Raw genomic sequence first — 24,479 nt, 5'->3', positions numbered from 1 at the left:
TCACCGCCCCCAAACTCGCCGGTCCCTAGTTAAAGCATGATGGAAATAGTCATCGCCAATCGTACCTGCAATCTGCCATGCAGTGAATGCCAGGGTAAACGCTCAGGATTCATCATCCGACCTCGCCGCCCCGCCAGTCTTCACTGAGGGTGATATACTGATAGCAATTTTTTTCGGCGCTGCTGTGTTTGGCCGATCTGCAAAGGTTTTCTTTCTCCTGACCATACTTGATGTCATTGATGCATTCGACCCCGCAGAACTACTGTTCCTGCGCTTGTTCTGCATCAGCTTCCCGAGCTCATCGTCATCATCTTCTTCGCGCCGTCTCTTCTCAGAAAGGCGTTCTGGCGGTGCGACCGAGGATGATTCACTGCTCGTATCGGAAGCGCCATCCGTTCCGTCTTGCTTTTCGCCAGACGTTGGCAGCACCTCAGGATCAGCGTTCTCATCCACCTCTTCGTCCGAAGGGTAGTCGACCAGCGGTTTTGAGGCTAATGTTGACGCTGCTGAGCCATTTGTGGGCTGCACCTTATCAAAAGCCCTGCTCTCAGGTCCATCTTCGTCATCCGAGGTGTTGAAGTAATCCTCCTCGGCTTGATCTACGGCGATGTGTTCCATCATCCTCTGATTGGTGTTGGCGGCCGTCCGTCTTGCCAGATCCTCTTCTGATTCCGTGTAGAACTCGGCGGTGTGGCCTTGAGTCTGGTCGTAGAGTACTAGGACGTTGCGGAAAGTTTCCATGTAACTCAAATCGACTAGTCGTTCCCGATAGTTTTGGACGAGAAACTTGTTCATGGCCTTTCTGTGCTCTTGTCCGGTAACGAATACGAAAAACTCGACACAAGCGGAGCTGAGGAGGTTGTCCCGATGCATAGATTGGGAGACCATGTCAAGCAAGGGCTCCAAGATGCCATGTTCCATGATGAGTCGATCGTAAAACTCATCTTGCATTCCTGCTAGGTTACGGAAGAAGCGAATGGCAACTGGCATTTACGGTTAGCAAAGCACGAGATCGTTTGAAAAGCTAATGACTAACCTAGTCGTAGATACTTCTCCGGGCAGGCAAACAGCTGGGCAATTCGCCGAAGTAGATCTTGTTGGTGAACGAAGGGTCTGCATTTTCCTTGGTGTTGTCTGATGAAGAAGCAAAGTATTTCGATGAGATATGTGAACATTGAGGCTTGTTGCAATGGGAATGCCATGTTGGTGCGGCCTCGAAGATCGGTGAGGGGCCTGAAGAGCCTTATTGCTGATGAAGCATAGAAGTTGTCAAGGAGGTTGGCGTGCTGAGGATCTTGCATTGCCTGGGGCCGTCGGCCTGGGAACTCCCCATTGGCTTTCGCGAAAGCCTCCTGCGACTGGAGCGGAGGGCCCTGGTCAAGAAGGACCTTCAAGGCATCTGAAATCTGTGCCTTGACGCCAAGATCGACTTCCACCAAAAGCAGATCAATGAGCGAATCTGTCAAGGGCGGTTGCCTTTCATGAAGTTGGCGATAAATGGTGCCTCTAATCATGTGCGGGTCGTGGTCTATCAGGGATACCAGAACGTCGGTAGCGCCCACCCGAACGCTCACATCAGGGTGACGCAGGCCAAAGTTGATGACCTGAAGCAGGCCGTGACCGATGAAGTTGTTGTAAAGAGTTTGGCGAGCCGGCGGCTGCAGATTCTTCGCAATGGCGCAACATTGCTGAATGAACAGAACAGCCTCCTTCTTCCGTCTCTGATCCGTTTGCGTTATCTTAAAGATGCCGAAAAGATCACCAAGAAATTCTCCATTCCCTTGCAGATGCTGGACAATATCCACCTGGTTGAAGAAAATCAGAGAGTTGAGAACGGAAAAAGTGGGATCATCCAGTATGCGTGCCAGTACAACGTCCTTCAAGTACTGAAGTCGGTAGGTCTGATGGATTTTCCTCCTGATCTGGTCGTCCTGGATCGGTACGACCTCCTTGTACCGTCCTTGGTTATCTAGCCAGTGGCGGTGGTTGGCTTTGTGGCTCGGGAAATCGGGGTCGTATTCGAGAGCGCCTACGACGCCTAGAACGCAGTCGTCGGACACGGCATGTTCTATTATGGCGGTGTCGTTGAGAAGAATGACGGTCTTCATGATGTTGCAAAGTCGGTGCAAATCTGATAGGCTCTCGAGATCTTCGGCCATTTCGACCAAAGGAATCAGTTTGCCAATATAGTCCTCGCCCATGATGCACTTAGCCAGTGCATCTCGTCCATTGACTGTCTGACTCATTATGCGCATGCTAGTCTCAATTTCCTGGAGATTCCCGATTTCGGCTGGTGGAAGGCTGATGGTGCTGGGCATTTCCATGGCTAGATCGTCGGAAAGACTATCGTCTGAATGGAAAACGTTAGACTGGGGTCGTCCAAAACGGTCCCCGTTAGCACGCGACTTACCGGCAGCGACCATGCCATTCTGGAAAGTCTGTTGCACGCTGTTGACGAATTTCCTATTGGAAAGAAAAGTGATGAGCAATGAACATCAATGGCGGATGTACGAAGCCAGCGCTTACCATATCAGTGCACAGCCATCCGCCTCCTGGAATGAGAGGGCCATATCGATGCCATTGCTGGGTTCTGTCCAGACAATGAGAGTCTCTGTTTTCGGGAGTCAGTCTATCTGCGCCGCACACTGAGATGCCGTGGGACTTGCCTTGCTGCTTCTGGAAGCCATCCTCTTTGCAAATCTTGGTCTCCAATAGAAGCCTATCGGGGTGGTCTTCTGATTCAACTATGACTCTAGGGTCTCCGCGCTGATCATCCGCCGTCTGACGAGCACCATTATGTTAGCATCAAGACTTTTGATATGTTGATAGAGGAGGCATCGACGGCGGAGAAGGCGAGGCCGCGACAATGTATAGGCGCGTGACAAGACATACCTGCATGAAAGCAGCGGTACAGAAGCCGGTGCCGCGATCGAACCAGTCATTGTTGCGCAGCTCATAGACCTTGACGCGTTTCTTGTCCGTCGCATGATGAGGCACGGGTTGTGCCATCATCAATGGTTCGGTGCCCCCCTCGATAGTGAGACGGGGGTAGCTAAGGATATCGGGAGCGAGGTCGAGGTGTTGTTGAAGGGAAAGCTCGGCGTCGGTCTGGGTGAGGATGGTGAGCGCCACTTTCCCGTCGTTCGGTCGCGCCTGGAATGGGGCGCGGCTCTCTAGCGAGAGGTCGGTCGGTCGGGGACGAGAAGTCTTGAGCTCGCTCGTGCGAGAAGATGTTTATCGTCGTCGATGAATGCGTGGCCACGAGATGTGCCCGGGTGACGTAGGGTCGAGATGATCAGGGAGCCATCAAAATGGGAGGGGGCGGTCGGGTCGCGCGATTGGCGGGTGCCGGGGATTTGAGCAACGCAAGGCACGGTATATGCGTTGGGGAGAAAGAAGGATGCTGCGGCTGACGCGACAGCGATAGCGGAGTGCAGGCGACAATGATAAGCAACGCGCTTGCACGGATGGAAGGCGGCGAAACTGAAGTTTGGATGTCGTCGACTGCGGCGTGCCGGCGCAAAATTTTGGGTTGCGTGGGATGGCAGATGATGATGAGATGGAAGAACTTTGAGGCTGTATTCGGTCGGTCGGTCGGTCGGTTGGTCGGACAGAGGAGGCAAACTGGGGACTCTGGGACTGGGTGACTGGGTACGGGACTTGACTGGGCTGGCTGGTCTGGCACCTCTCACGCTGGGACGGAAACTGCGCGGACTGCTGTCGCTGGCACTGGGTGCAGGTGGGTGGCACCTCTGCGTACGGATACTGCGTGCTGCGTGGCCGTGTATGGTGGGACGGGACAGTCCAATGCGCGTGATTCCTTGAGCTGGCAGCTTTGCTGGTTGCTCGATCAGGCCCCACAAGTGCCCACTCACCGCACTGTGACCCTACCGCTCATCGCTCCCACTCGCCGCTTTCTGGTTCGGTACCCGCATCGCACTAGCCGATTGTGGACTCGACGCACCTACTACCTCGCACCCGCGACAACCACTGGGGCAGCGTGGGCGGGCAAGGTGGGAGGCTTGCGTCAACGTGCGGCTACTCGTCTAATTATCTGCTTTTGGTAGGCGCTCGCCTGCTGTTTATCGATTGGCGGGGTCAGATGACTAAACATCCCATCGGGCATCAAGCGACAGTCCACCTCATGTTTTTCAAGGTTCCCATACAAGGAGCCGTCAATCGTGGATACTTTTGTCAAACTAGTATCCCTTGTTTCGCAGACATATCACCTTACCCAAGGTATTTAAAAGTATATATTCAAAGATACCGACCCGCCTACCTTTCCGAGGCAAATCCAGGTATGAAAGAAGTCAGAAGTCAAGGGTTGGAGGCACCGTGAGGTCCCTGCAGAAGCGCGGGAAAGCAAGCGCGCCCAAGGTACCTTAGTGTAGGGTTTTGTTAGGTATGCTCGCTCGGGGGACACACCTTCATTTAACCTTATCCTATTCACTGCTCATCCTCGTTATTCGACGTTTCTGCTTTTCGATATCAGCCGTTAGGCCGGGCTGTTCCGTGGAACCAGCATTTGTTGGACCCAGGACAAAGATGCCCTTCCTCGAACCACTACGTCAGGTAGAGACTCCTTCCCCGCATCTCATCCGTTCGATGATCGAAGCCTAAGGTAGGGATCCCAATTGCCCGGAATGCCGGAATGGAGACGGGGACAACATTCCTCATCATCAGCTTACACGACCAGAGTACCCACCTAGGTACTCAACTTCTGACTGGCCTTGCTGGGCTTCTCAGCTATCTTGCTGTCGCAAATCCGTTGAGTCCACGTGCCGCTCATACCAACAAGCGCTTCCATGAGCTCATCTTCACCGGCCGGCAGCAGAGAACCAATTCCAAAACCCGACGTTTCGAAACATCGCCGTTCCAAGTCTTGATAGACAAGCATGCGTCGCATCTGATATAGTGCGTGCCCGCTTACAGCAATGGACCCAAAACCCCATTTCTTGCTTGGGTGCTCCCGTGCAGATCGCACCAGAAGCTCGTGCCACATCACTGGGGCATTGGGGCATTGGGGCATCGGAACAATGGCCCTTGGGTTTTCTGAAAATTAAGAATTAAATTTCATGCAGGGATTGAGGGCTCCATCTTCGTGATATCACATTTTCGACCCCCACTTCCGGCATCTTATATGTTCGTTTTCTCTCCGGCTGACAATGCTGCTTGTTCAATCCTCAGGAAATGACGAAGTCTAATTGAGCCCTGTAGGGATGCGACTTACAGAGTGAAGGAGCTTTGATGTCATTTCAAAAGCCCGCAAAGCGGACTTTTAATCATTGATCGATACGATACGTGCGAGCGATGCACAACGAGCTCTTGGGCAACAACAGCACAGCCGCGAGTCACCCAACAACCCAAGTGCGAAAGTCGCTCAGGCTATCACACATTGGAGATATTGCCTCTCAAATGCAAGTATCAGGCAAGCCACGACGTATGCCTGATCAGCGGCAGTGCCCCAGCCTGGACGAAATGGTCTTCCGTCATCGTCACTACGATGGAGGAAAATCCGAACTTCGGCCCTCGCTAGCTTCTTTCAATGTCGTCAGAAGAGTCGAAAGTGGTCCGAAATCGCATAGCCGCAATTCCCTTGCACTGACGATCTTGACGATCCAGGGTTTACCGGTTTGGCGTACGAGTCTTGGACGGCCCAAAACGTTGCCTCCATGAATCAACCAGCGCATTGCAATGTACATGTTGACCATGGACATTGTCACTGAGCCCGGCCCAATGCTTTCGAAGGTTGTCGAAGCAGCCCTTCCATGGACTGTTCCCTTTCGGACCACTTCGAGCTTGTGATGCCACAGTCACGAGTACGTCAAGTCGATCAGCTCTGATGGAGATGGCGCAGTGGCGCAGAAGGGGACAAAGAAAAGACAGACGACTCGGGTCTATTCCAACGGCAGCCTACAGTTTCACGATTTAGGCTCAGCCGGTACTCCCGGATCGGCGTACTTGATGGTACGCGAGTTACGGCCCTTACAAGCGAGAAACTCTTCCGAATCTGTCAGCTGTCAACCCCTCGAACTCTGATCCGCTGCATTCCAGGGGACCTCGAGCAAACTAAGCAAGTACCGGTTGACGCGTGCTCCTGATCGTCAGGGTTCGCATAGCGAAAGTTGTGGGAATTGAGACAACTATCGGCCTGCGCCAAGAATTTAGACAGCATCGAGAGGAAACGGGACAATCGCAGAGGCTGGTATTGTGTTGCAGCACTTCCACTTTGCATCTCTTTGCGGTTTTCACTCCTGCCACTGCATCAGTGCACGTAGGGTAATCTCGACAAGACCTCTCTTACAGCGAGATCCAGTACTTTGTGCATAGTCACAACTCGGAGGCTGGAGCAGGGTTCTCTGCAGCCTGAACCAACTCGGAAACCTGGAAATCATTATTTAACGACCGGCGTCGGAGCCTAGGAACAATCATTGAATGCCCTAGCAGGGGGGTGGGAACCGCAACCCGGGCGGGCCGGAAACTGTCTGCTGGCATCCATCTGACTGGCGAAAAGGCTCGCCGAACGGAAAAATTCCACCTTTCGGGGGTGCGCGCCAAAAACCAGGGTCCTTGTCAACTTACATGGGAACAGGTACCTAGCGCGGCGCCTTGTTTAGTCCCAACAATCTTGATGAAGCAGGACAAACAAGTTTTTTTCCTTCCTGGAGGAGGAGGAGGACGAGGACGAGGAGGATGAAGAAGGCAAGAAAAGGGCATGAGATTCAAAGGCGCTTCGACTCAGCATCTTATCTATGTCGCTTTCCGGAGGTGCTTGTGCCGTACTGATAGGCGTAGGAGACGGCGGTCTGCTACCTATGCATGTCAGACTGGATGAAATTACCTCGTGTTTTCCACAACTCGATACGGCCGTTCAAATGTTGCGGAAGCACGTGTGACAAGAGCGATTCGAACGTGGCAGCGGCATGCGAGTCTGACTTTGACGTGAGTGACCTCATCTCTTTCGAATGTGATGTGTCCTTACTTCTCGCGTGTTATCGCCGATGAAAGTGGTATACGACTTGCCTTTCCCATACACTCGCTACCTGACATGATTACGGTTCGGTGAGTGAGATGGCCCCGGGGCATGAAATGCAACGGAACATTATCCCATGGCAGGGTCGTATTGGACGGCGCAGAATATTGATAGGCACCGCCCACCCATGCGTTGATCGGGACGGTCCAGCCACGAACTTGAAATAGCCCCCCCGTGGGCCCGTAGCCGTGGCCGACTGAGACCCTCTGAGAGATACACACTCCCACGGTCAGTCGTGCCACGCACCCTGGAAGAGAGACATGATAGCTAGGCCAAGGTTGGATGGCTTCGACGCGGCTGACTGCGAACTGAGTGCGTGGCAGCGTGCGAGTTGTGGGGGGGGGGGGGGGTTCGGTCGCTCGTCCGGCATTATCACGGCAGCTCCATAGTACTCCGTAGAGCTTTCCAAAGCTAGACTCGTCAAATGATCATCAAACCCCCTTCACCAATTTTCGAAACTCTACCAAGACGGCTAAGCTAGGCCTTTTTCAAGCTTGGTTGCGGCTGCGGCTGGCTGAAGGTATCAATCCCTTCGCCGACCAGTTTGTCGGTACCAAGCCACACAAGTCTATAGATTTTGGTTGCACATGGGTAACGAGGATGCTTGGTAGGACAGATTCTGCCCTCATGATCACACTGCTTTGTATGTGAGGCTGAAAAGCCACCCTTCGAAGGCCCAGGCCGAGAGACTTCTAGAGTCTACTTGACTGGACATGTTTTCGATGTCGGAAGTCAAGCCTACACGAGTCCTGTGGCTTTTTACCCTTACTCCCCGTGGAAGCAGGGATCCCAAAGATAAGGAAGAGGTACTCCGTAGTGTCCGGAGTAAACCAGAGGGTTGAATCCGGCGCCCGGTGATGCGACAGTAGCGTGCATGACGAGTCTATCTCGCGGCGATAGCCAAGCTCAGCGCGGGATGTTTCCAGCCAGACTTGGAGGGCAGTGTTTCCCACCTCGACAAGGCTAAGAACTCTGAAAAATCAATATTTCTAGGGCCAGGCTGCTGGGGGGGTGTTCAAGATAGGGAAATAGGTAGGTGAGCTGAAAAGCTCCATATTCCCAAAGCGAGCTACGAATGGACCCAAACGAGCGCGCTGCACGTACTTTGACATTGACTGCTGCTGCTTTCAGGTGGCCGAACGTTGAGCACACCCCCGGCTCAGCGTGCTGTCTGTCCGTATCGTCTGCTTTTGGTCCAGGCAACCGGGTTGGACTAGGTATCATGCAAGAGCATGTGCGTCGGAAACGCGAACGAGGATGATGGCGACGGTCGGGGAATTTTTTCTTCTTCTTGCTCTTTCCATGTTGCGGTGTGCATGTCCGTGGCGTGGCGTGCCGGTGCCGAGTAAGAGGGACTGAGAGAGCACGCAATGCAGGCTTGTTTGGGCGTTGATACAGATTGTGCGGTAAGAAAGGTTGGTGTTATCTGTAATCCATTAGGTGAAATGAAGGGCTTAACATGCGAGCTCGGAATTATTGAGTCATCCTGGTCGATTGTGATGAGCTGGGCTTGGTACTTGCGTCAAGGATTGTGAAAGTGTCCGAGGGAATGACAGCGACAATCCAGGTGAGTTTGAGACGGGTTACTTGGCACCAGGAACCAGGCACCATCCGCGGTTAGTTCTTGATAGTCAAGACGGCGGGCATATGAGGCGCGTTGATAGGTTGTCACGGCTCACCAGGCTGAACTGAGCTCGACATACACAGTCGAAAACGGGACATGGAATCCTCGCATGGTCCGGCTGTCAGTTCCGCTTTGGCGAGGTATGCCCTGCAGTTGAGAGACACACTGACTCTGAGTGCAAGAAGACGAACCAATTGTTGGAGCAGAGATGTACATATGCAGATGTACGTTTGACCGAACTTACTGGATGAAGAGAGGATCCAAGGTGATGAAAAGATAAGATGAGTCGAACACCTGAATGTTCCACAACATGAGGCACCTTGCAATAAGACAGGCAACCTAGGTAAGCACGATGGATGAATCGCAATGATGCATAATACCTTATCTTACATTGCCTACCTTAAGGTACCTTCCATCGAGTGAGGATACGGTAAGTACGTACCCGCGAGGAGCACCACATGGAAGGAGGCAAGATTGCTATTCGATAATTCCTTCCTTCGCAAGGTCAAATTCGGTTCGCCTGGCCTTCATGCCTTCCTGCTCCAGCAGGCCTACCTACCTTAGGTACCTACCTTACCTACCTTACTACTCTGTACGGAGGTACGTACGAGCAGCTGTGACATTGCCTTAGGGCAGTCGGTGGCGGCAGATGGTTCCCGCCATCCGACCCCCCAGCAAGTTGACAACTTACAATCGTCGATATGTCTCTTCGCCGTGTGGCCGTACCGCCAACCCGTCTCACATCTTAATGCAATCCATGTTCATACCAGCTGCCTAGCCCTGTTGGCTATCCACCGGCACAAGCAAGCTTCGGACAGGGGTATAATCTTACATACATGATACCCTCCCACGCTCACACTCCATGCCACGCCAAAACACTTTCAACGATTACGATGCCCACAAAAAAGCAGGAAATGGCAAACCGCCGTCGACCAAGGGGAATTTGCGATATCCAGCCGCTCCATGGTCTCGTTTGCGACCTGCCCGCCCTGGGGTGAGACCTGTGGGCCTTGGTTCGGCATGGGGCCGAACCTTTTTCAAAGGAGCACGTCGTTGCCGCCGGGACGTTGTCGCTGACTGCTTCACTGCCTTTTTCGAACGCCAGCAGTCTTGATTGTACAGAAGAAGACTGACGACATTGCATGACGACAACGACGAAGAAGAAGAAGGCAGAAAACGGAGAACGCAAAACAACACCAAGATCGTCACGTCCAGCCAAAGTTTCGAGTCTCGTGTAACAAGTAAGAGGATTGTCGTTGATGTAATGGGAATACATGCCGAGTGGCGTATAGGACACCTACGACGGAAGCCCAAAGATAGACCACGCTGCAGTAGCTTTCTGCTTCCCCCGCTCGTTGCCATGGTCGGCTTTGAGAACAAAAGACCCGTTGACACAACGTCAGACAGTCGACCGCTGGTCTTACTTGACCTAGCCTAGTCGACGGCGGCGACGACGAGGGCGATGCGTGGTGGTGGTCAGGCACACGCTCATGGTAGCGGTATTGGTGGTGGGAGTGCGAGACTTACGGGACGGACGGGGGGAGGGGCACATTGGCACACCATCAGCAATTCGCCAATTCATCATCGGCATCATCCACCCTCACTGAGTATCCATCACCGGGCCCTGATTCCCCTGAAGCGGACCAGCAACTTTAGCTCGACGTGCCCCTGTCCAGTGCGGCTGGGCTGGGTCCTCCGCTCATGGGGAACAACCTAAACGTGAAGCCAGCGCCGACACCAGCGCCATCAATCGGGGCCCTGGAATGTCCGCGCGAGTTTCCGTGCTGATGATCTGGTACTGGGTACCTGGGCGTCGTCTAGCGGCTTGTCTCCCACCGACGCTATCGAATTCCAACCAAAGACTTTCTTTTACTGCCACGATCACAACGCTCGTGCTGGAGCCGGCGCATCCCTGCAACAAGGTACCGCTACCTGTCTCTCGAATACGAGGGCCGTTTGGTCAAGCAAAAAAAAAAAAAGGCACAGAACGCCAAACGTCTCTCTACTGCACAAATCTACACGTATTACGGGCCCAATCAAGCCAAGCAGAATAGACAGCCGCCAATCTTTACCGGGCGACCAGTCCTTGCTGAGCCGCTGCACCTGTGATTTGCTGCGCGGCGCTGGGAAAAGGCATTAAGAAACTTGAACCCAACTTTGGTCATGACACGAAACGAGGCGAGGCCAGTACCAGCCTGAGTAGATTATCACCATGGTTCGGAGACGATGGTCACAGGTCCCATCCCATGCCGGTCCAGTCCTACACATCCTCAGAAGCCGGTGCCGAGCGTTGGTTCCAAATCTGTCAAAAGCTTAGGCTAGTGACCTTCTTGTTGGTGCATTCGCGTCCTCTCTTGAATCCCAAGCCGCGAGTCGTCCAAGGACGCTATCTCAGTCAGCTTCTGGACCTGGACCTGACCGTGCGACTCAGGGGTATCGACAGATGGACCGGGACGAACGAAGACGTACTGAAGTCTGACGGCAGCCCGGCGACACCATTGACACTATCGTACGGGTTCTTCTACCCAAGAAGCGGGACTGACGGCGGCGCCATCTTCCAGCGTCTTAGTCGGGATCGTCCTGAAGGCTGGACTCGCCTTGGTTGCCAAGAAAAGACACACATTGGATCCCTCGGGAGCCAGAAGCTGCAGAGAAAACGAGCGAGCTGCACGTTGTCTGGGACCCCCGCTTGGGAATTGTCCCAATCCACGTCGTCCATGCACCCATCCCATCTCCTTCTGCCACCACCCCCATGCATATCCCATGTCCAACCCCAAGACACACACCACCGCCACGCCTTAAAGGAACCTGGGCTCCCGACCGAACCCAGCTTCCCTTCTGAGCTGCCTGGTGTTCCTCCCAACTCTCGCTCATCTATCCATATTACTTTGGCTTTTGCAATCCGCTTTTCCGGGCAAGCATTACCTAAGGCTGCTTGATAGTTATTTGCTTATATCCCTCCCCAACCTGCCCTACCTGTGGTACAATACTCGTCCAACTCTCGCTTCAACCTCCCAACATCCATCCGTCCACCTGCCAGAGAGGCACGAGCCATCTCCCATAACGACCGCTACTAGTGAAAGTGAACGGACGACTTTTCGCCAAGCCGACACCTTTCCCATATCGCCAAGTCAGAGAGTCATCCGAGCTGGGATTTGGTCTGTGGTACCGGCCGAGTTTCACCTGTGCGGCCTGAGTATAGCCCAAACCAGCTGCCCGGGCTCGACTTATACGAAGTCCTGCCAGTCATAGAACAACAGTACCCCGGCCGTTGCCTTTATTATCTTTTCATCTCCCACCACAAGGAGCCGTAGCGGTTACCGTCTCTTCTCTTCCAACAGAGATATTGTTGGTTTACTAGTCTAAGTGTGGTTCATTATTGACGGCTCGCACCGTCTCTGCTAAACAACCTTATCATCGTGGGCCCAACGGTACCAAAGAAAAGACCAAGATGGCTGTCTTTTCGCTTTTCAAGAAGTCTAGACAACAGGCCAAGGAGCACAAGCAAAAGCAGGCAGAGAAGGCCGCAGAGGCACCGAAACAGCCGTACAAGCACATTCCTACTCATGCCGCCATCGACGCGCTTGCAGGAGCACCATCAGCATTTAAGCATGAGGACCGACCCAGGATTATGGAACAGAACCGACGGCGAAGTGCGATGGCCGCCAGCGGCTTGAGCAGAATGCCCGGCCCAAGTCTGCCTCGCGTCTCAAGCAGTCTCTCGCACGTCACCTATCCTTCCGCTCACGCCAGCCCGATGGGCACTATGCCCAGGGCATACAGCTACAGCGGCGGTCCGCCCCCGATGCCTTACTGGCAGGAACGCAATACCAACTCCATCTACGGAGTCCCCGACGGCAGCCGCATCTCACTCAAGGGTTCACTCAAGGGCAAAGAGGTTGATAGGTCGTATGCTTCGGGGCGCAACAGTCCGTCATCCATCAAAGGTAGGTCACACTAGATGATCTTGCCAGTTCGAAAGAGAGCCAGAGACTAATACCTAGCAGCCGAATCTCCCACGGGTAGCTCGAGCCGCTCGACCAGCTCACAGGAGGACCTGGAGATGAAGCCCGCTCGGCATGTTTCCATGCCACCTGCTGCCTCACAGGCACCTCGAAACCCGGCCGCTGCTGTTCACACCCACCGTCTTCACCCGAGTTCTCGCCGGGCATCGGATGCATCGGAGCGTGCCGATGGCTCCCCGAAAGCCGAGCACTCTTCGCCTTCTACAGACCGAAGCAAGCCGCCGCCGTCGATGCGTGGATTCAGTGCAATCCCGGCAATGACGTCTCTTCCCCCGATGCAGTTCAACAACTCTCCGGCAACCCAGCAAAACATGGTTGCCTCGTCAGCCGCCTCGACTGCTAGCGTCCGCTCTTCCTCGGGATTCTCTTCATTCAACTTCAATATCAACACCGGCGCCCCCTTCTCGGCGCCCATGTCCGGAAGATCGTCGGCTGCTACTACACCAGCAGCTTGTGTAACGCCCGAGCCAGTGTATGAGTCCGTCGAAGAAGAGGAAGAAGGCGGTTCCTACACCTACGCCCCGCAACCTGTTGCAGCTGCGCCGTCTGCCTTGAAACAGAAGGACCGTCGCAGCACCTCCAAGTCCAAGGTCACGCGTTTCACCGAATTGGAGACCATCGACTCTCACACGGAGAAGGCAGTCAGCGTAGCCAGCATCCCCTACGAGAACACTCGCCGCGACACCACACCGCCGCATGTCATCAACAACGCCGTCGCCGTCGAAATGGTCAGCGCCGCGCCGTCTGAAGTCGTTTCTAGCAACAAGGCCGGAAAGCGCCTTTCGAAGCAAGCCGGCTCCAAGCTGACTAAGAAGAGCCGTTGGTCAACAAAGAGCTCATCCGCCGTTGCCGTTTAAACGGTACTAAGACGCCACCATTTACACCATACAAACACATCCTTCCTACGTCAACATTTGCTCATGGATTCGGGTGCCAAACTATAGCCTCTTTCTAAAACTTGCGCGGGCGTTTGAGGATAATGTCTTACTACAATGACGCCATGAGACTCGGGGTCTCTTGGCTTTTAATCATGCAACACTTTGGGATCGAAAAAAATCGACAGGTGGCATCTTTCAGAGTTGCTGCCGCTGGACTTCAGCAACACTGGATACTTCACAGGGACTTGAACATCTTCAGGGTCGGATCCGGGACGGGTCCAATTGTTTTCTTATTTATTTGATGACCATATCATGACCACAACTTATACCGATAACATAGACACTTTCCTTACCTCTCATATTACTACCATTACTACAACGTTGGCAGAATAGCGACCAGCGAAATGAAATATCGAAGCCTACATCTACAAAGTCTCAATATGTCTACCTTTTTTTTTTCTTGCACTTTGCATGAACTGATGTCGAGCTTCATTTCGACTCGAGACAAAGATCCGCACTCACGTGGGGAAAGTCTCGAAACGAGAGACCTTCGATCATCGATAAGACGGGAGGAAAAAAGAAACAGATGGAGACAAAAATAAGCTCATATTTTTTCTTTTCCTCGCCCCCTTGTAGTTCAAGTGACGTTCCCAGTACAACATTACAGCGAGTCTTACATCATGGTCAGCGTGTGGGCGAGACATTGGCACTCTGAGCATGCTGTGCGTGCCTAGGAAGGTGGAAATTCCACCTCTGTGAATGAGACAATTTGAATGTCTCGGGGGCACGGCACGGCAGAGAGAAGGAGAGACACAAGGCTCAGAGACCCGACTTTCTACGCTTGCTAACTTGTCCACCAGCCAGCCTAGTAAGGCTTGGCCTTCAGGAGGACTTGATGGACATTCTTCCCCATCGGTCGCCAGGCTTTTGAAAAACCTTGATTCGTGTGGCGTCAGGTTAGCTATCCCACTCTCTTCCGTTCCTAGCTAATTGCTTGATAAAGCTATATCCAAAAGCCGTCGTCCGTCGGGACCGGACTAGAAGAGGCAAGGTTTAGTGTCTTTAGTGTGTTTCCCTAGATGGTAAGGTTAGCACAGCAAACGAGCAGCTGGAACTTGGGAAGCATTGCCAATCTAGATCACGATGCCGTGTGCGAATTGCGATCGTCGGTGCTCTTGACGATTCGGCCAATGCAAACGGCAAGAAATAGCCAAAGGTGTCGCTTTCCGTCCGGAGCGGGCTGCTTGATCCGAGCGGCCAGGACCCAGTACCACGGGCACGCCGATTGTCAACGATGTACGGATACCACTGTCCGGAATAGTCTCGTGTAAAAGGGAAAGAGATCGTCAGGGTCCACGCGAGGTTTCGCACATGAACGTGGCCGGCAGGCAATGCCCAGGGATCGTCAGGAGCGAAGAGCTTTTGGAGTATGGGTCTAGCGTAGATGACGAAGACGAGCTTGACGCGTCCAGCCGTCTTGCTTAAGTTGTCGATACAACAGGCGATCCCCTCCTCAACCCCCACACGCGTGGATTTGGACGACGGCGGTGGAGACTGATGGCAACGCCAACACACGCGTTATCGGGTCCTTGCATATGCGCCAGAGGTAGCTCGAGCCTTGAGGGTAGGCTCCTCTCCGCAGATGTGATGGGTCAGGTTTGGCGAAGCAGGCTGAGCAAGATGATGCTTGAATAGGTAGATTCTTGTTGTCTCAGGGTCGACGACAAGCCAACTCGTCACTGGGAACCAAGGATGAGGTCCTTTAAAGACACGGAAATGCACGATGCCGATATGCTCGTCTGATGCTTTGTTTCCTCGAAGCTGCAGGCTCATACTATCGTCCAAGCCAGTATTGCAATTGCTATGTGTTGGCATGGGCAGCGGCAGCGGCCATAATCGCGCTGAGTTAACCTGTCTGTCAGCCAGTCTTCGGCCGAACAAAGCTATGCAGGGTTCGATGGAATATTGACTGGTGGCGGAGGATTGTGCGCCGCATGGCATATGTGGTGCAACTCAGGCGCTTTTGCCCTGCCTCGGTGGCTTCAATCCTGTATCCCCTTTTCATTGATTAGGCACTCCTCAGCGCCCAGAGCGATAGTAATGCTGGGCAGATGCAGCCCGGTCTATTGGCTCCGTTGGGATGGGTTGCATGCAGGTTCTCGGACGTTTCGTTTGGTACAGACCGGCCCAGCTCACGTTGGCAGTCTTGGCTACCTGTCTGACTTGCATCGAGGAGGGGAAAATTCAGGCGGAGCGTTCGGGGACCGAGTGAGTGTTGGAACAGATGTGCTTCTCTCTTCTCTCCTCGCTTACAACTAACTATATCAAGCAGTGGACAGAATCTGGATAGACCTGAACTCGACAGGCGCCGGGGAAGAGCACGGGAAAGGCTTGGTTAGCAATTTCCACAGAAAGACCGACTTGCGCTCAGCTCTGGTAAGCCGTGGCTTGAGGGAACCGTCTGGGCGGCTCTGGATGACCCCTGGTTGATCGTGCGATCCTCGCGAGACTGGGGTTCCAGAGTTCCTCAATTTTAAAGTTGGCGATAGTCCTTTGGCGCTCGCTTGGAGGCTTGTCAGATGTAGTTATTGGATAGCATTCGACCCATTGATGGCTGGCCACATTTATGGTCTTGTCTGGACGGCACGGGAGGTGACGACGGTGTAAGATGGGATAAAGGTACCAGATACACCTCTTCACATCACTCCCAGGACCGAGCGTATGAGGCGTCGCGTGGCTTTGGGGACGCATGGCATTTACCGGTAATGGCGGCTTGCAGCGAGCGGCTCAGGTGCCGCTGATGACAACACGCTTGACTTCTATGATCTCGTATGTGGCCTGAGTAGAGAAGTTGGGAAAAAGACTAAGAGCGACTGTCGTCATTTGGTATATACGAGATGGCATCTGCAGAGGTATGGCGATTTGAGGCTTTCTTTCATCGCAGCGTGGGGTAAGGGTTAAGCTGTGGTCCTGGAATGTGGGTTGGCGCGGACCGCAATGGGTCTGTTCATGGTACAGCACATTGTGATGTCTTGGGTCGGAAACTGACGCAGCATGTTCGTTGACTGTGGCTCGGCTCGAAGCGCGTCGTTGCCATTCTCCATTGCCCCTACACACAATACTTCAGTGAGGATATCCGTCAAGAGAAGAGATGTTGTCGAGCGACTCGGAGAATACGTTGAAGAGTCCGAATAGGTAGGGTTACGCTGATAAAATGCAAGAGAAGACTCTCTCGGCTGGTGCCGAACAGATACGATATTGCTCCCAAAGATAGGTATCTGTAGGTGAAGAATGCGATTCATGCCAAAGTCACATTTGCATCGAACATGCTGCCCAGGCCCATCTGAACTTACAATGGAAGGTGTTAAGCTACTCCGTACAGTGTACCTTATCCCCCACAAGCCGAAAATAGTGGGCAAGAGCATCCCCTCAGGGGACCTACCTGCCTGCGGAAGGCACCTAGAGAGGTACGCTAGGAAAGACAGGTACCTACCCCTCCATGCCAATTGGCTCTTGCCATTGGAAGGTGTCCCCAGGGGTCCAACCCAATTGGCCAGCCTCGTTAAGCCACAAAAGGGGGGCTCCCGCGAGCTGCCGCGTTCCGCATTACGTATCCCAGAACCCCATAAACGGTGGTGCCGATGTTACATACCCATCAATTCAGTCGATGCGTTCGTCTCATTGTCATTGAATTCAAGCTGCAGCTGCGGCAGTTGCAGCAATTTTCTTTCTCGTTCTTTTGTTGTGCGTGCAACAGATACCTCTTTCCTTTTCATTGTAATTCTCGCAATATTCACTCTTTCCCTCGCCGGCACTGACCAAAGGCGATTCCGACACCAGTCAGCGCTCATGGTCACCATCGCAACTACACAATGGATCAGATAACCCAGGCATCGTGGCCGGCCCTTGGCGTCGCGCTGCTTAGTCTTGCCGCTGCTGGTCTTCTTACTGTAAGCTAGCTCCCCCATTACTATGGACAGCTCGATTTTCCAGCCAAATATCTCCATTTGAACCCAATTGAAGCTAACAGTTTACCTTCGACAGATCTTCATCACCCTCCACCTCGTCGCTCCCAAGCCTCGCGCCGTACTCCCTTCCGAGAAAGTCTACCTCACCTCCTCTGCCTCCGGAAAGCCAGTCCAGGTCACAGCCCCTTCCTGGTTTGACCGCTGGTTCGCCGAGCGCAGCGTCTCTGAGGCGCGCGCACACTTGACCGATCCTCGCGATGTCCCCGACTCTGGTGCGACAATCGACCCTGCGGACGTGCGCCTAACCGTCGTGCTTCCCGCCTACAATGAAGCCACCCGCATTCTTCCAACCCTCGAGGAAGCAGTTGAATACCTCGACGAGAACTTTGGCCGCCCCTCCTCCCCGACCAAGCCCCTCCTCAGCCCTACAACCCCGCGCCGACGCTACAAGAACCCGCCCTCCGAGGCCCTCACCGGCTATGAAATCCTGATTGTGGACGACGGATCCAGGGACAGCACCGTCGAGATCTGCCTCGACTTTGCGCAGAAGAAGGGGCTCCACGATGTCATACGCGTCATCAAGCTCGAGCGCAACCGCGGAAAGGGTGGCGCCGTCACTCATGGCTTCCGCCACGCTCGTGGCGAGTATGTGCTCTTTGCCGACGCCGACGGTGCTACAAAGTTCAGCGACCTGGGACGTCTGATTCAGGGTTGCGAGGAGGTTGTTGACGGCTCGCATCGCGGTGTTGCTATTGGCAGCCGCGCCCACCTTGTAGGCAGCGAGGCTGTTGTAAAGGTATGTTCCTCTCGCAAGGCCCCTCAATCCCAGATCAAGATGCTAACATGACCAAGCGATCTGCCCTGCGCAACTTCCTCATGCGATCCTTCCACCTCGTGCTTATGATTCTCACCCCGCCCGCCACATCCCGCCTCCGCGACACCCAATGCGGCTTCAAGCTCTTCACCCGCGCCGCCCTTCCGCACATTGTCCCGTACATGCATGCCGAGGGCTGGATTTTCGACATTGAAATGCTCCTGCTGGCCGAATCAGCCCCGCCAGCGCCCGTTCTCGGAGAAGACGGCAGTGTTATTGGCACCAGCCCCGGAATCCGCGTAGCTGAGGTGCCCGTCGACTGGCACGAGGTTCCAGGAAGCAAGCTCAGCGTCATCTCGGACAGCATCAAGATGGCCCTCGGTCTGGCGATTCTCAGGGGTAGCTGGATGATGGGTGTCTACCGTCGAAGATTGACGTGATGCAATGTTTGTGTGGGGTTTCGCTTCTTTTGTGTTTTATTCTCAACCCTCTTGATCATCTTGTCCGGAGGAGACCGAAGGGCTTTCAGGGTTCCCCCTTATTCTAGATCGGGGTCAAAAGTGCTGGTAAAAAAGTTGTGATGCAGACTATGGAGTCTGCGCATATAGATAGGGCAAGGATCATTTGCCCACACTTCATCACATCGTCAGGTAGACAACCTAGCTAGGTCAATGGAGACCCATACATGAGCCTTGGTTCTTGGTCATGCACACGTGAGATGTTTGACAGAAGCAGGAGAATGTGCCCTAACCACCTTTATTTGGGAAGTAGTTGAGCCAAGATTCCCCGTGGTAATGCTACAAAGTTCTCAAAATACTAAACCCTGGGTTCTATTGTTACGTATCGTCGTCCGTGGTGCCATTCTCTGTCAAAGACTTCTACTAATAATGATTTGTGGTTGGCCAAAGACTGAAAGCGAACTACGATGACCCGTTCTCCCAAGTGAATAGGCCATCACTCCCTAGCCTCAAGCTCACGATAACCATCACTGCGAATCCTCGTTCGCGGTATAACTATCATAACTGACTGCCTTTCTCAATCGTTGCTCGTGTTCGTGGCTTTCTTTACTCGAGGCACAGTCGAAGATACGATGAAGGTTCTCCAAGCCAGATAGACTGCAAACACTTCTATGTGAACACAGCTACTAGACGTCGCCCTATTCCCGTACCATACCCAGGGACGAGCGTACACGAATTAATGAATAATAAGTAATAAACATATTCCAGCAAGTACCTGATCAAATCTTCCTTCATCTCATTATTCACAAGAACTGCTCCACATGTCACTGGGTTAATAACGTCTGGGCCTAGCATGTCAATTACGAGGATGGCGTGTTCTAGAATACTCGTGCCCTAAATACCGTTGTAATGTTACGGCGAACCTCATATCCTGCCACGGAACGAGAATGGTATCAGTACTCTTGAGGCACTTTGTCATGTACTATTTCGCGTCGACCTTACATTCGTTCGGTATGTAGAATGGCGCTCTTTTCTTCGTCCAAATGGGTTGATTCAAGCTAAATTTCAACCCACTTCATACGCCCGTTACTACGTGCCATAACTCGTAGTAAAGCCTTTACCGATGCTATACCTGATAAGGGTCTTGGAAGATCCGGGGAAAAGCCCGCGAGCTTACGGACATTGAGAAGGGAGACTTTGACCTTCTCCATCACACCCAGGGTCGCCGTGTCCAGAAGAATATCGGTCCTTTCTATACGTTACATGCTTAGTAGGAGGAAAGCCTTAGGAAGGAATGAGGTACATATAACATACGGTCATCAAAAACGACCGGGACGGTAAGGTACTCTATCTAGCTGAAGTATGGAGGGGAACTCATACAGCCGTATTCGTACATTACGCAGTTTTGCCAGGAAATCCCTCTACTTTTTGCCCGGATGATGTTCTTGGCCTGGCCTCTTGGCTAGCTACCTATATCACGGCCGCAACGAGCTCTGTCCGCATTACCTTTCCCCGTCTGGGGCCCTTTCAAAGCGAGAACTTCTCCTCCCCTTCGCCGCACGCCCATCGCTCCGGTCCTCTCTCATTCACAATAAGATCGGAACGTCGCCCGCCACGTTGGCAACAGTGTCCCATCCTGCAACAATCGTATACGTACCGACTAGCACCTCATAAACTTTTACATTTCTCACGTCGTATTCGAAGACGAATGTATATACAGCAAAAAACGACAGACGACCAAGGACGAACAAAGGCCTAGCTGAACAGAGGACATTCACACATACTAGCAGCCCATGCCTCGCAACTATCCCTTATGCAGTAGATGGCAAACGGAGCAGCCTGACTGGAGACCATTGAGGAGCACAATGACATCGATTACCGTAGTCAGACTTATATTAAAGACTGACCAAAGGATGTTTGTCATCAATGCGAATGCTTGCTGTACATAATGGAAGAGTGCAACAGAAGGCAGAAGGTATTTCAACTTGATGATTAAAATTATGATATGGTCTGATACAACTGTATCTACACTCGGGTGATCCAATGATCCGCTTCCATCCCAAATATGGTTTATCGTAACTGAGTATATATACAGCCCGGGGGGAGGTACTCCTGACAGAAGACCTCGGGGCGAGTGGGGAGGGGAAATTTATCCCCTTTTTGTTTTTACTTTTCGTTGGCTCATCACTCATTCTGCCAACGTTCTCTTTGCTCATGTCTAATAACTCTGATGATGATCTTATCTTCATGTATAGGCGTCTCCTCAGTTCAGCTCACGCCACATGACGGGCAAGAAGACGACACTCGCTCTCCAGAGAATGAGGATGCCGTCAATGAGCGCCAGCGGCGCCTTCAAGAAACCGAAAATGCTACCGCTCATGAGGTTGAGAGCGTTGAGCCAGATGGCTAGGAAGGCGACGCTGAAGAAGTGGTACGCGAGCTTGCCAGGCTGGTGCATGAGGCCGCCCATGAGGGCCATGGGCTCAGAGGCGTGGCCGCGCTGGAAGTAAGAGAAGCATCCCATCTGCAGAGCGCGCAGCTGGCGGTCGTTTGCGGCAAACAGGGCGTACAGTGCCATGGCCAACACGTTGATGATGGATGTGAGGCTCTTACGGCGCCAGTGGAACTCGCGCAGGACTCCCTTCAAAGCCACGGGGTCGGCAAGGTCGCTTACGCGCGAGGGATGGAGCAGGTCGGAGAGAATGACGCAGTCGTTGAAGGCGACGGTCATGCCACCGCCAGTGAGGGGGTGACGCATGTTGAGGGCGTCTCCGAGGAGGAGCATGCCGTTCGCCGTCTGGCGGGATGGAGGAAGGTAGGAGTTTGGCATGGATCGGGGGATCTTGCCGTCGGCGAGAGCAGCCTCAAAGCATGGGCGCATCTGGGGAGGCAATGTGGGCATGACGACGTTCTTGATGTAGCCACGGACACCGCCAGCAGCGGGCGAGGCCTCGGGAATGTTGGCGGGTACGTCGATGAGCGCGCGGGTCTCGTGGGTGCCAATCTGGTACAGGAGGACGGGGAAGGCGTTGCCGATGCAGACGTGGCCGTAGCCGGGAGAGAGCATGGGGGCGTCGATGAGCTCGAGGGCGTAGAACTTTGACTTGACGACGGGTTCTTGCGGCAGGTACTCCTTGCGGAACTTGGAGGCGTAACCATCGGCGATGATGGTCAGCTGGCCAAAGAAGTAGTCGTCTTTCTTCTGGCCCGTGGCGTCTGTCGTCTTGGACCTTACACCAAGCACCGTATCCTTATCGTCGCCTTGTATCGTGGCCGTCACCTCGGTCTCGACAACGGTAATGTTCTCCTGTCTCATGCATGCCTTGCGCAGGTTGTTGATGAAGCGACCGTGGTGGAAGCATCTGCCCTCCTTCTGCTTCGCGCTTGCGGATACGGCCTCGCTCTCCGAGGCATGGATCATGCGACCACTCTCGTCAAAGGAAGGGTAGGGGATGTCGATTCCGTCTCCGTGAAAGCTGACTTTGTAGCCGTAGCAGGGAATTGCGTCAATGCCCTCGAGGCAGTCGGCCAGGCCTAGCTGACGCAGGGCGACGATGCCGCCGGGCTGCAGCAGCTCGCCGACAATGCGATCGGGCTCCTTCATCCATCTCTCGAGTAGGAGTACACTTCTTCCCTGCTGGCCCAGTGCATATGCAATGGCGCACCCAAAGACGCCGGCGCCGACGACAACTACATCGGCCTCGTGGTACTTGGTGCGGCGCTCGGCGCGGGCGTCGGCCGCTGCTGTTGGACTTTCGATCATTTCAATTCGACTCTCAGGGGGTAGTGAAACTGGCTGGGCTTTAGTTGCTGTTGAAGCGTATGGTGGCGGGGGAGATCGTGGTGTTGCCGATTGTCGTGATGGGCCTGTGCGAAAGAACGCTTTGGTAGGAAAGGCAGCAAAAAGGTATGTTGAATGTCACCTTTGAGAGGAGCCTCGGATTCGGTCGTTGGGAGTTGCGCTTGGAAACGTTGGGGGAAGCGTTTGGCTTTGGATGACGGGAAGAACGGGAGGGGAGGGGGAAGAGAAAGTGAGACTGGTTGCCGCTATCGGGTTTTATGAAAGACCAGGCGAGATTGGAAGAGGTTGAAGGGTGGGAGGTGGTTAGTCTTGTCGTTCACGTCCCGCCTCGAACCATATGGTGGCAGATGAAATCCAAAGAAGGAAAAGAAGCGTGATGAGTGGACGACTCACTTTAGCTGGGGCCCCTGCACTATAGCCTTTTGCTAGGGGGTGAGTAAAATGTTTCTTTCCGCGTTGGTTCCTCGCTGACTTTTGTCATTACAGGAATAAGTCTGGTAATTTCTAGTATAGAGCTCACTAAGCTACGGTACATGAGAAGGTACATCAAGGTGTCATTGCGCTCAATCTCTTAACTAGGTAGGTAGTCGGGTCACCCAAGAATCCTCTGTTCAGAGGCACAAAGACGGACGACAAACCCCTGGGACATCAAGACAAAAAGCGAAGGTTGCGGAGGATCCAGAAAAATTACAGAAGGCGATCTCAACGACAAGTCGTTCCATGGCGGCTCACGCCGTTGCAATCGAGCCAATTGCCACGCTCCAATTAGTGCCCACACACCGCCCATTTCACGTGTCGAACCACGGTCATGCGTAATAGATTTCTGCTCGGCCCAAACATCAGGCACTTTCAGACTCCACCCTCTGTGCCTTTGGTTAAGCTGTTCCTGACTATTGCTCGCTTCTGTTGCTCTGTGCTTCTGTGACACTGACAGGACCCCAGATCTACGAAGGTACCTCGCATCTTCAAGCCTTCGTCAACTTCAGCCGGGCCGAGTAGGGAGGGTTGGCAATTTGGGGGTGAGTGAGCTGATGCGCCCTGATATTGCTCTACCTCAATGGTACACCATCATCTCCAAGACCCTAGAATTCAGAGTAGCCGTCACCAGATGTTGGTCGACATGATCCATTGATACTCCGCCGTGCGTGGGTTCCAGAGACTAACGCGGAAAAAGGGGGCGCTGCGTCGCCCCATCTCAATGCAATCCGTCGGTAGCCAATCACGGCTCTGACACACCTGTTCAAGAAGTTGCACCACCAACCCTTCCAGAAAAGTTTCAGTCCCACTGCTCCCGATTGGGCGAGTATATCGTAGCATGTGAAAGTCTTTCACGTTCAAGTCTTGCGAGAATACCTGGCTTCATGCCTCGCCAATACAGATAAAGCATGGTCTGATATCACGGCTGGCTCAGCCTCGGGTGGCTGCATGTACAATGTATAATACCAGATGCGTTCCGTCTTGCAAACGGAACTCAGCAAAGCTCACAGGTGCAGTGTGAGTAAACCACCCAGCTGGTTCAGTCTGCGGAGCCGCAATGTTGAGACAAACCAATGGTTAATGCAGAGGGGAAACTCGGGTCCGAACTGAGAACCTCGGCGCGATTTTCTATGAAAACATAGCCGCGAATCAGATTGATCCGTTAAAAAGCATTTCAAGCAGTTCGGGTCCGAGACGATGGATCCGGGTCACCTAGCTTTGCAGGTTTGTAGAACCTACCCGTCGATGAAGCATCTTTAGAACACTCTCTAGCTCCAGACAAATGTGACAAGACAGGAACTGGTTTCGAACCGCATACGCCCATTCTCACGGGATAGCCGCAAAGAACACTCACACTGATGTTGAAATTACCGAGAGACAACATACTAGTAACCTATGTG

The 24,479-nt window shown here is 53.4% G+C and overlaps 7 protein-coding genes across 7 annotated transcripts; 4 read left to right on the top strand and 3 right to left on the bottom strand.

Annotated features, from left to right (window-relative positions):
• Positions 1-102: 102 nt before the first annotated feature.
• CLUP02_15025 (uncharacterized protein) lies at positions 103-3,898 on the bottom strand (the record flags this gene model as incomplete). Its single annotated transcript, XM_049293949.1, has 8 exons — positions 103-983; positions 1,037-2,350; positions 2,411-2,463; positions 2,527-2,583; positions 2,645-2,781; positions 2,893-3,217; positions 3,485-3,772; positions 3,876-3,898. The coding sequence occupies 8 exons, from the start codon at positions 3,896-3,898 to the stop codon at positions 103-105; spliced, it is 3,078 nt and encodes a 1,025-aa protein (XP_049151095.1).
• A 7,005-nt stretch (positions 3,899-10,903) lies between these two features.
• CLUP02_15024 (uncharacterized protein) lies at positions 10,904-13,539 on the top strand (the record flags this gene model as incomplete). The annotated part of the gene is made up of 3 exons (XM_049293948.1): positions 10,904-11,122; positions 12,019-12,604; positions 12,665-13,539. The coding sequence occupies 3 exons, from the start codon at positions 10,904-10,906 to the stop codon at positions 13,537-13,539; spliced, it is 1,680 nt and encodes a 559-aa protein (XP_049151094.1).
• Positions 13,540-13,661: 122 nt separating this feature from the next.
• On the top strand, positions 13,662-14,294 carry CLUP02_15023 (uncharacterized protein; the record flags this gene model as incomplete). Its single annotated transcript, XM_049293947.1, has 4 exons — positions 13,662-13,820; positions 13,949-13,992; positions 14,048-14,082; positions 14,197-14,294. 4 exons carry the CDS (start codon positions 13,662-13,664, stop codon positions 14,292-14,294), a joined length of 336 nt encoding a protein of 111 aa, XP_049151093.1.
• A 2,907-nt stretch (positions 14,295-17,201) lies between these two features.
• On the top strand, positions 17,202-18,782 carry CLUP02_15022 (glycosyltransferase family 2; the record flags this gene model as incomplete). The annotated part of the gene is made up of 4 exons (XM_049293946.1): positions 17,202-17,304; positions 17,401-17,510; positions 17,605-18,324; positions 18,381-18,782. 4 exons carry the CDS (start codon positions 17,202-17,204, stop codon positions 18,780-18,782), a joined length of 1,335 nt encoding a protein of 444 aa, XP_049151092.1.
• A 965-nt stretch (positions 18,783-19,747) lies between these two features.
• Positions 19,748-20,071, top strand: CLUP02_15021 (uncharacterized protein; the record flags this gene model as incomplete). Its single annotated transcript, XM_049293945.1, has 2 exons — positions 19,748-19,811; positions 19,941-20,071. 2 exons carry the CDS (start codon positions 19,748-19,750, stop codon positions 20,069-20,071), a joined length of 195 nt encoding a protein of 64 aa, XP_049151091.1.
• Positions 20,072-21,063: 992 nt separating this feature from the next.
• Positions 21,064-22,563, bottom strand: CLUP02_15020 (squalene epoxidase; the record flags this gene model as incomplete). Its single annotated transcript, XM_049293944.1, has 1 exon — positions 21,064-22,563. One exon carries the CDS (start codon positions 22,561-22,563, stop codon positions 21,064-21,066), a length of 1,500 nt encoding a protein of 499 aa, XP_049151090.1.
• A 40-nt stretch (positions 22,564-22,603) lies between these two features.
• Positions 22,604-24,403, bottom strand: CLUP02_15019 (uncharacterized protein; the record flags this gene model as incomplete). The annotated part of the gene is made up of 8 exons (XM_049293943.1): positions 22,604-22,910; positions 23,199-23,513; positions 23,584-23,640; positions 23,708-23,782; positions 23,839-23,927; positions 23,979-24,082; positions 24,151-24,207; positions 24,292-24,403. 8 exons carry the CDS (start codon positions 24,401-24,403, stop codon positions 22,604-22,606), a joined length of 1,116 nt encoding a protein of 371 aa, XP_049151089.1.
• Between the last annotated feature and the right edge of the window lie 76 nt (positions 24,404-24,479).

This window comes from Colletotrichum lupini, chromosome 8 (genome assembly GCF_023278565.1).
Source record: "Colletotrichum lupini chromosome 8, complete sequence".
Taxonomy (NCBI): Eukaryota; Fungi; Ascomycota; class Sordariomycetes; order Glomerellales; family Glomerellaceae; genus Colletotrichum; species Colletotrichum lupini.
Note: the sequence above shows the minus strand (reverse complement) of the source record. Positions and strands in the feature narration are given on the sequence as shown.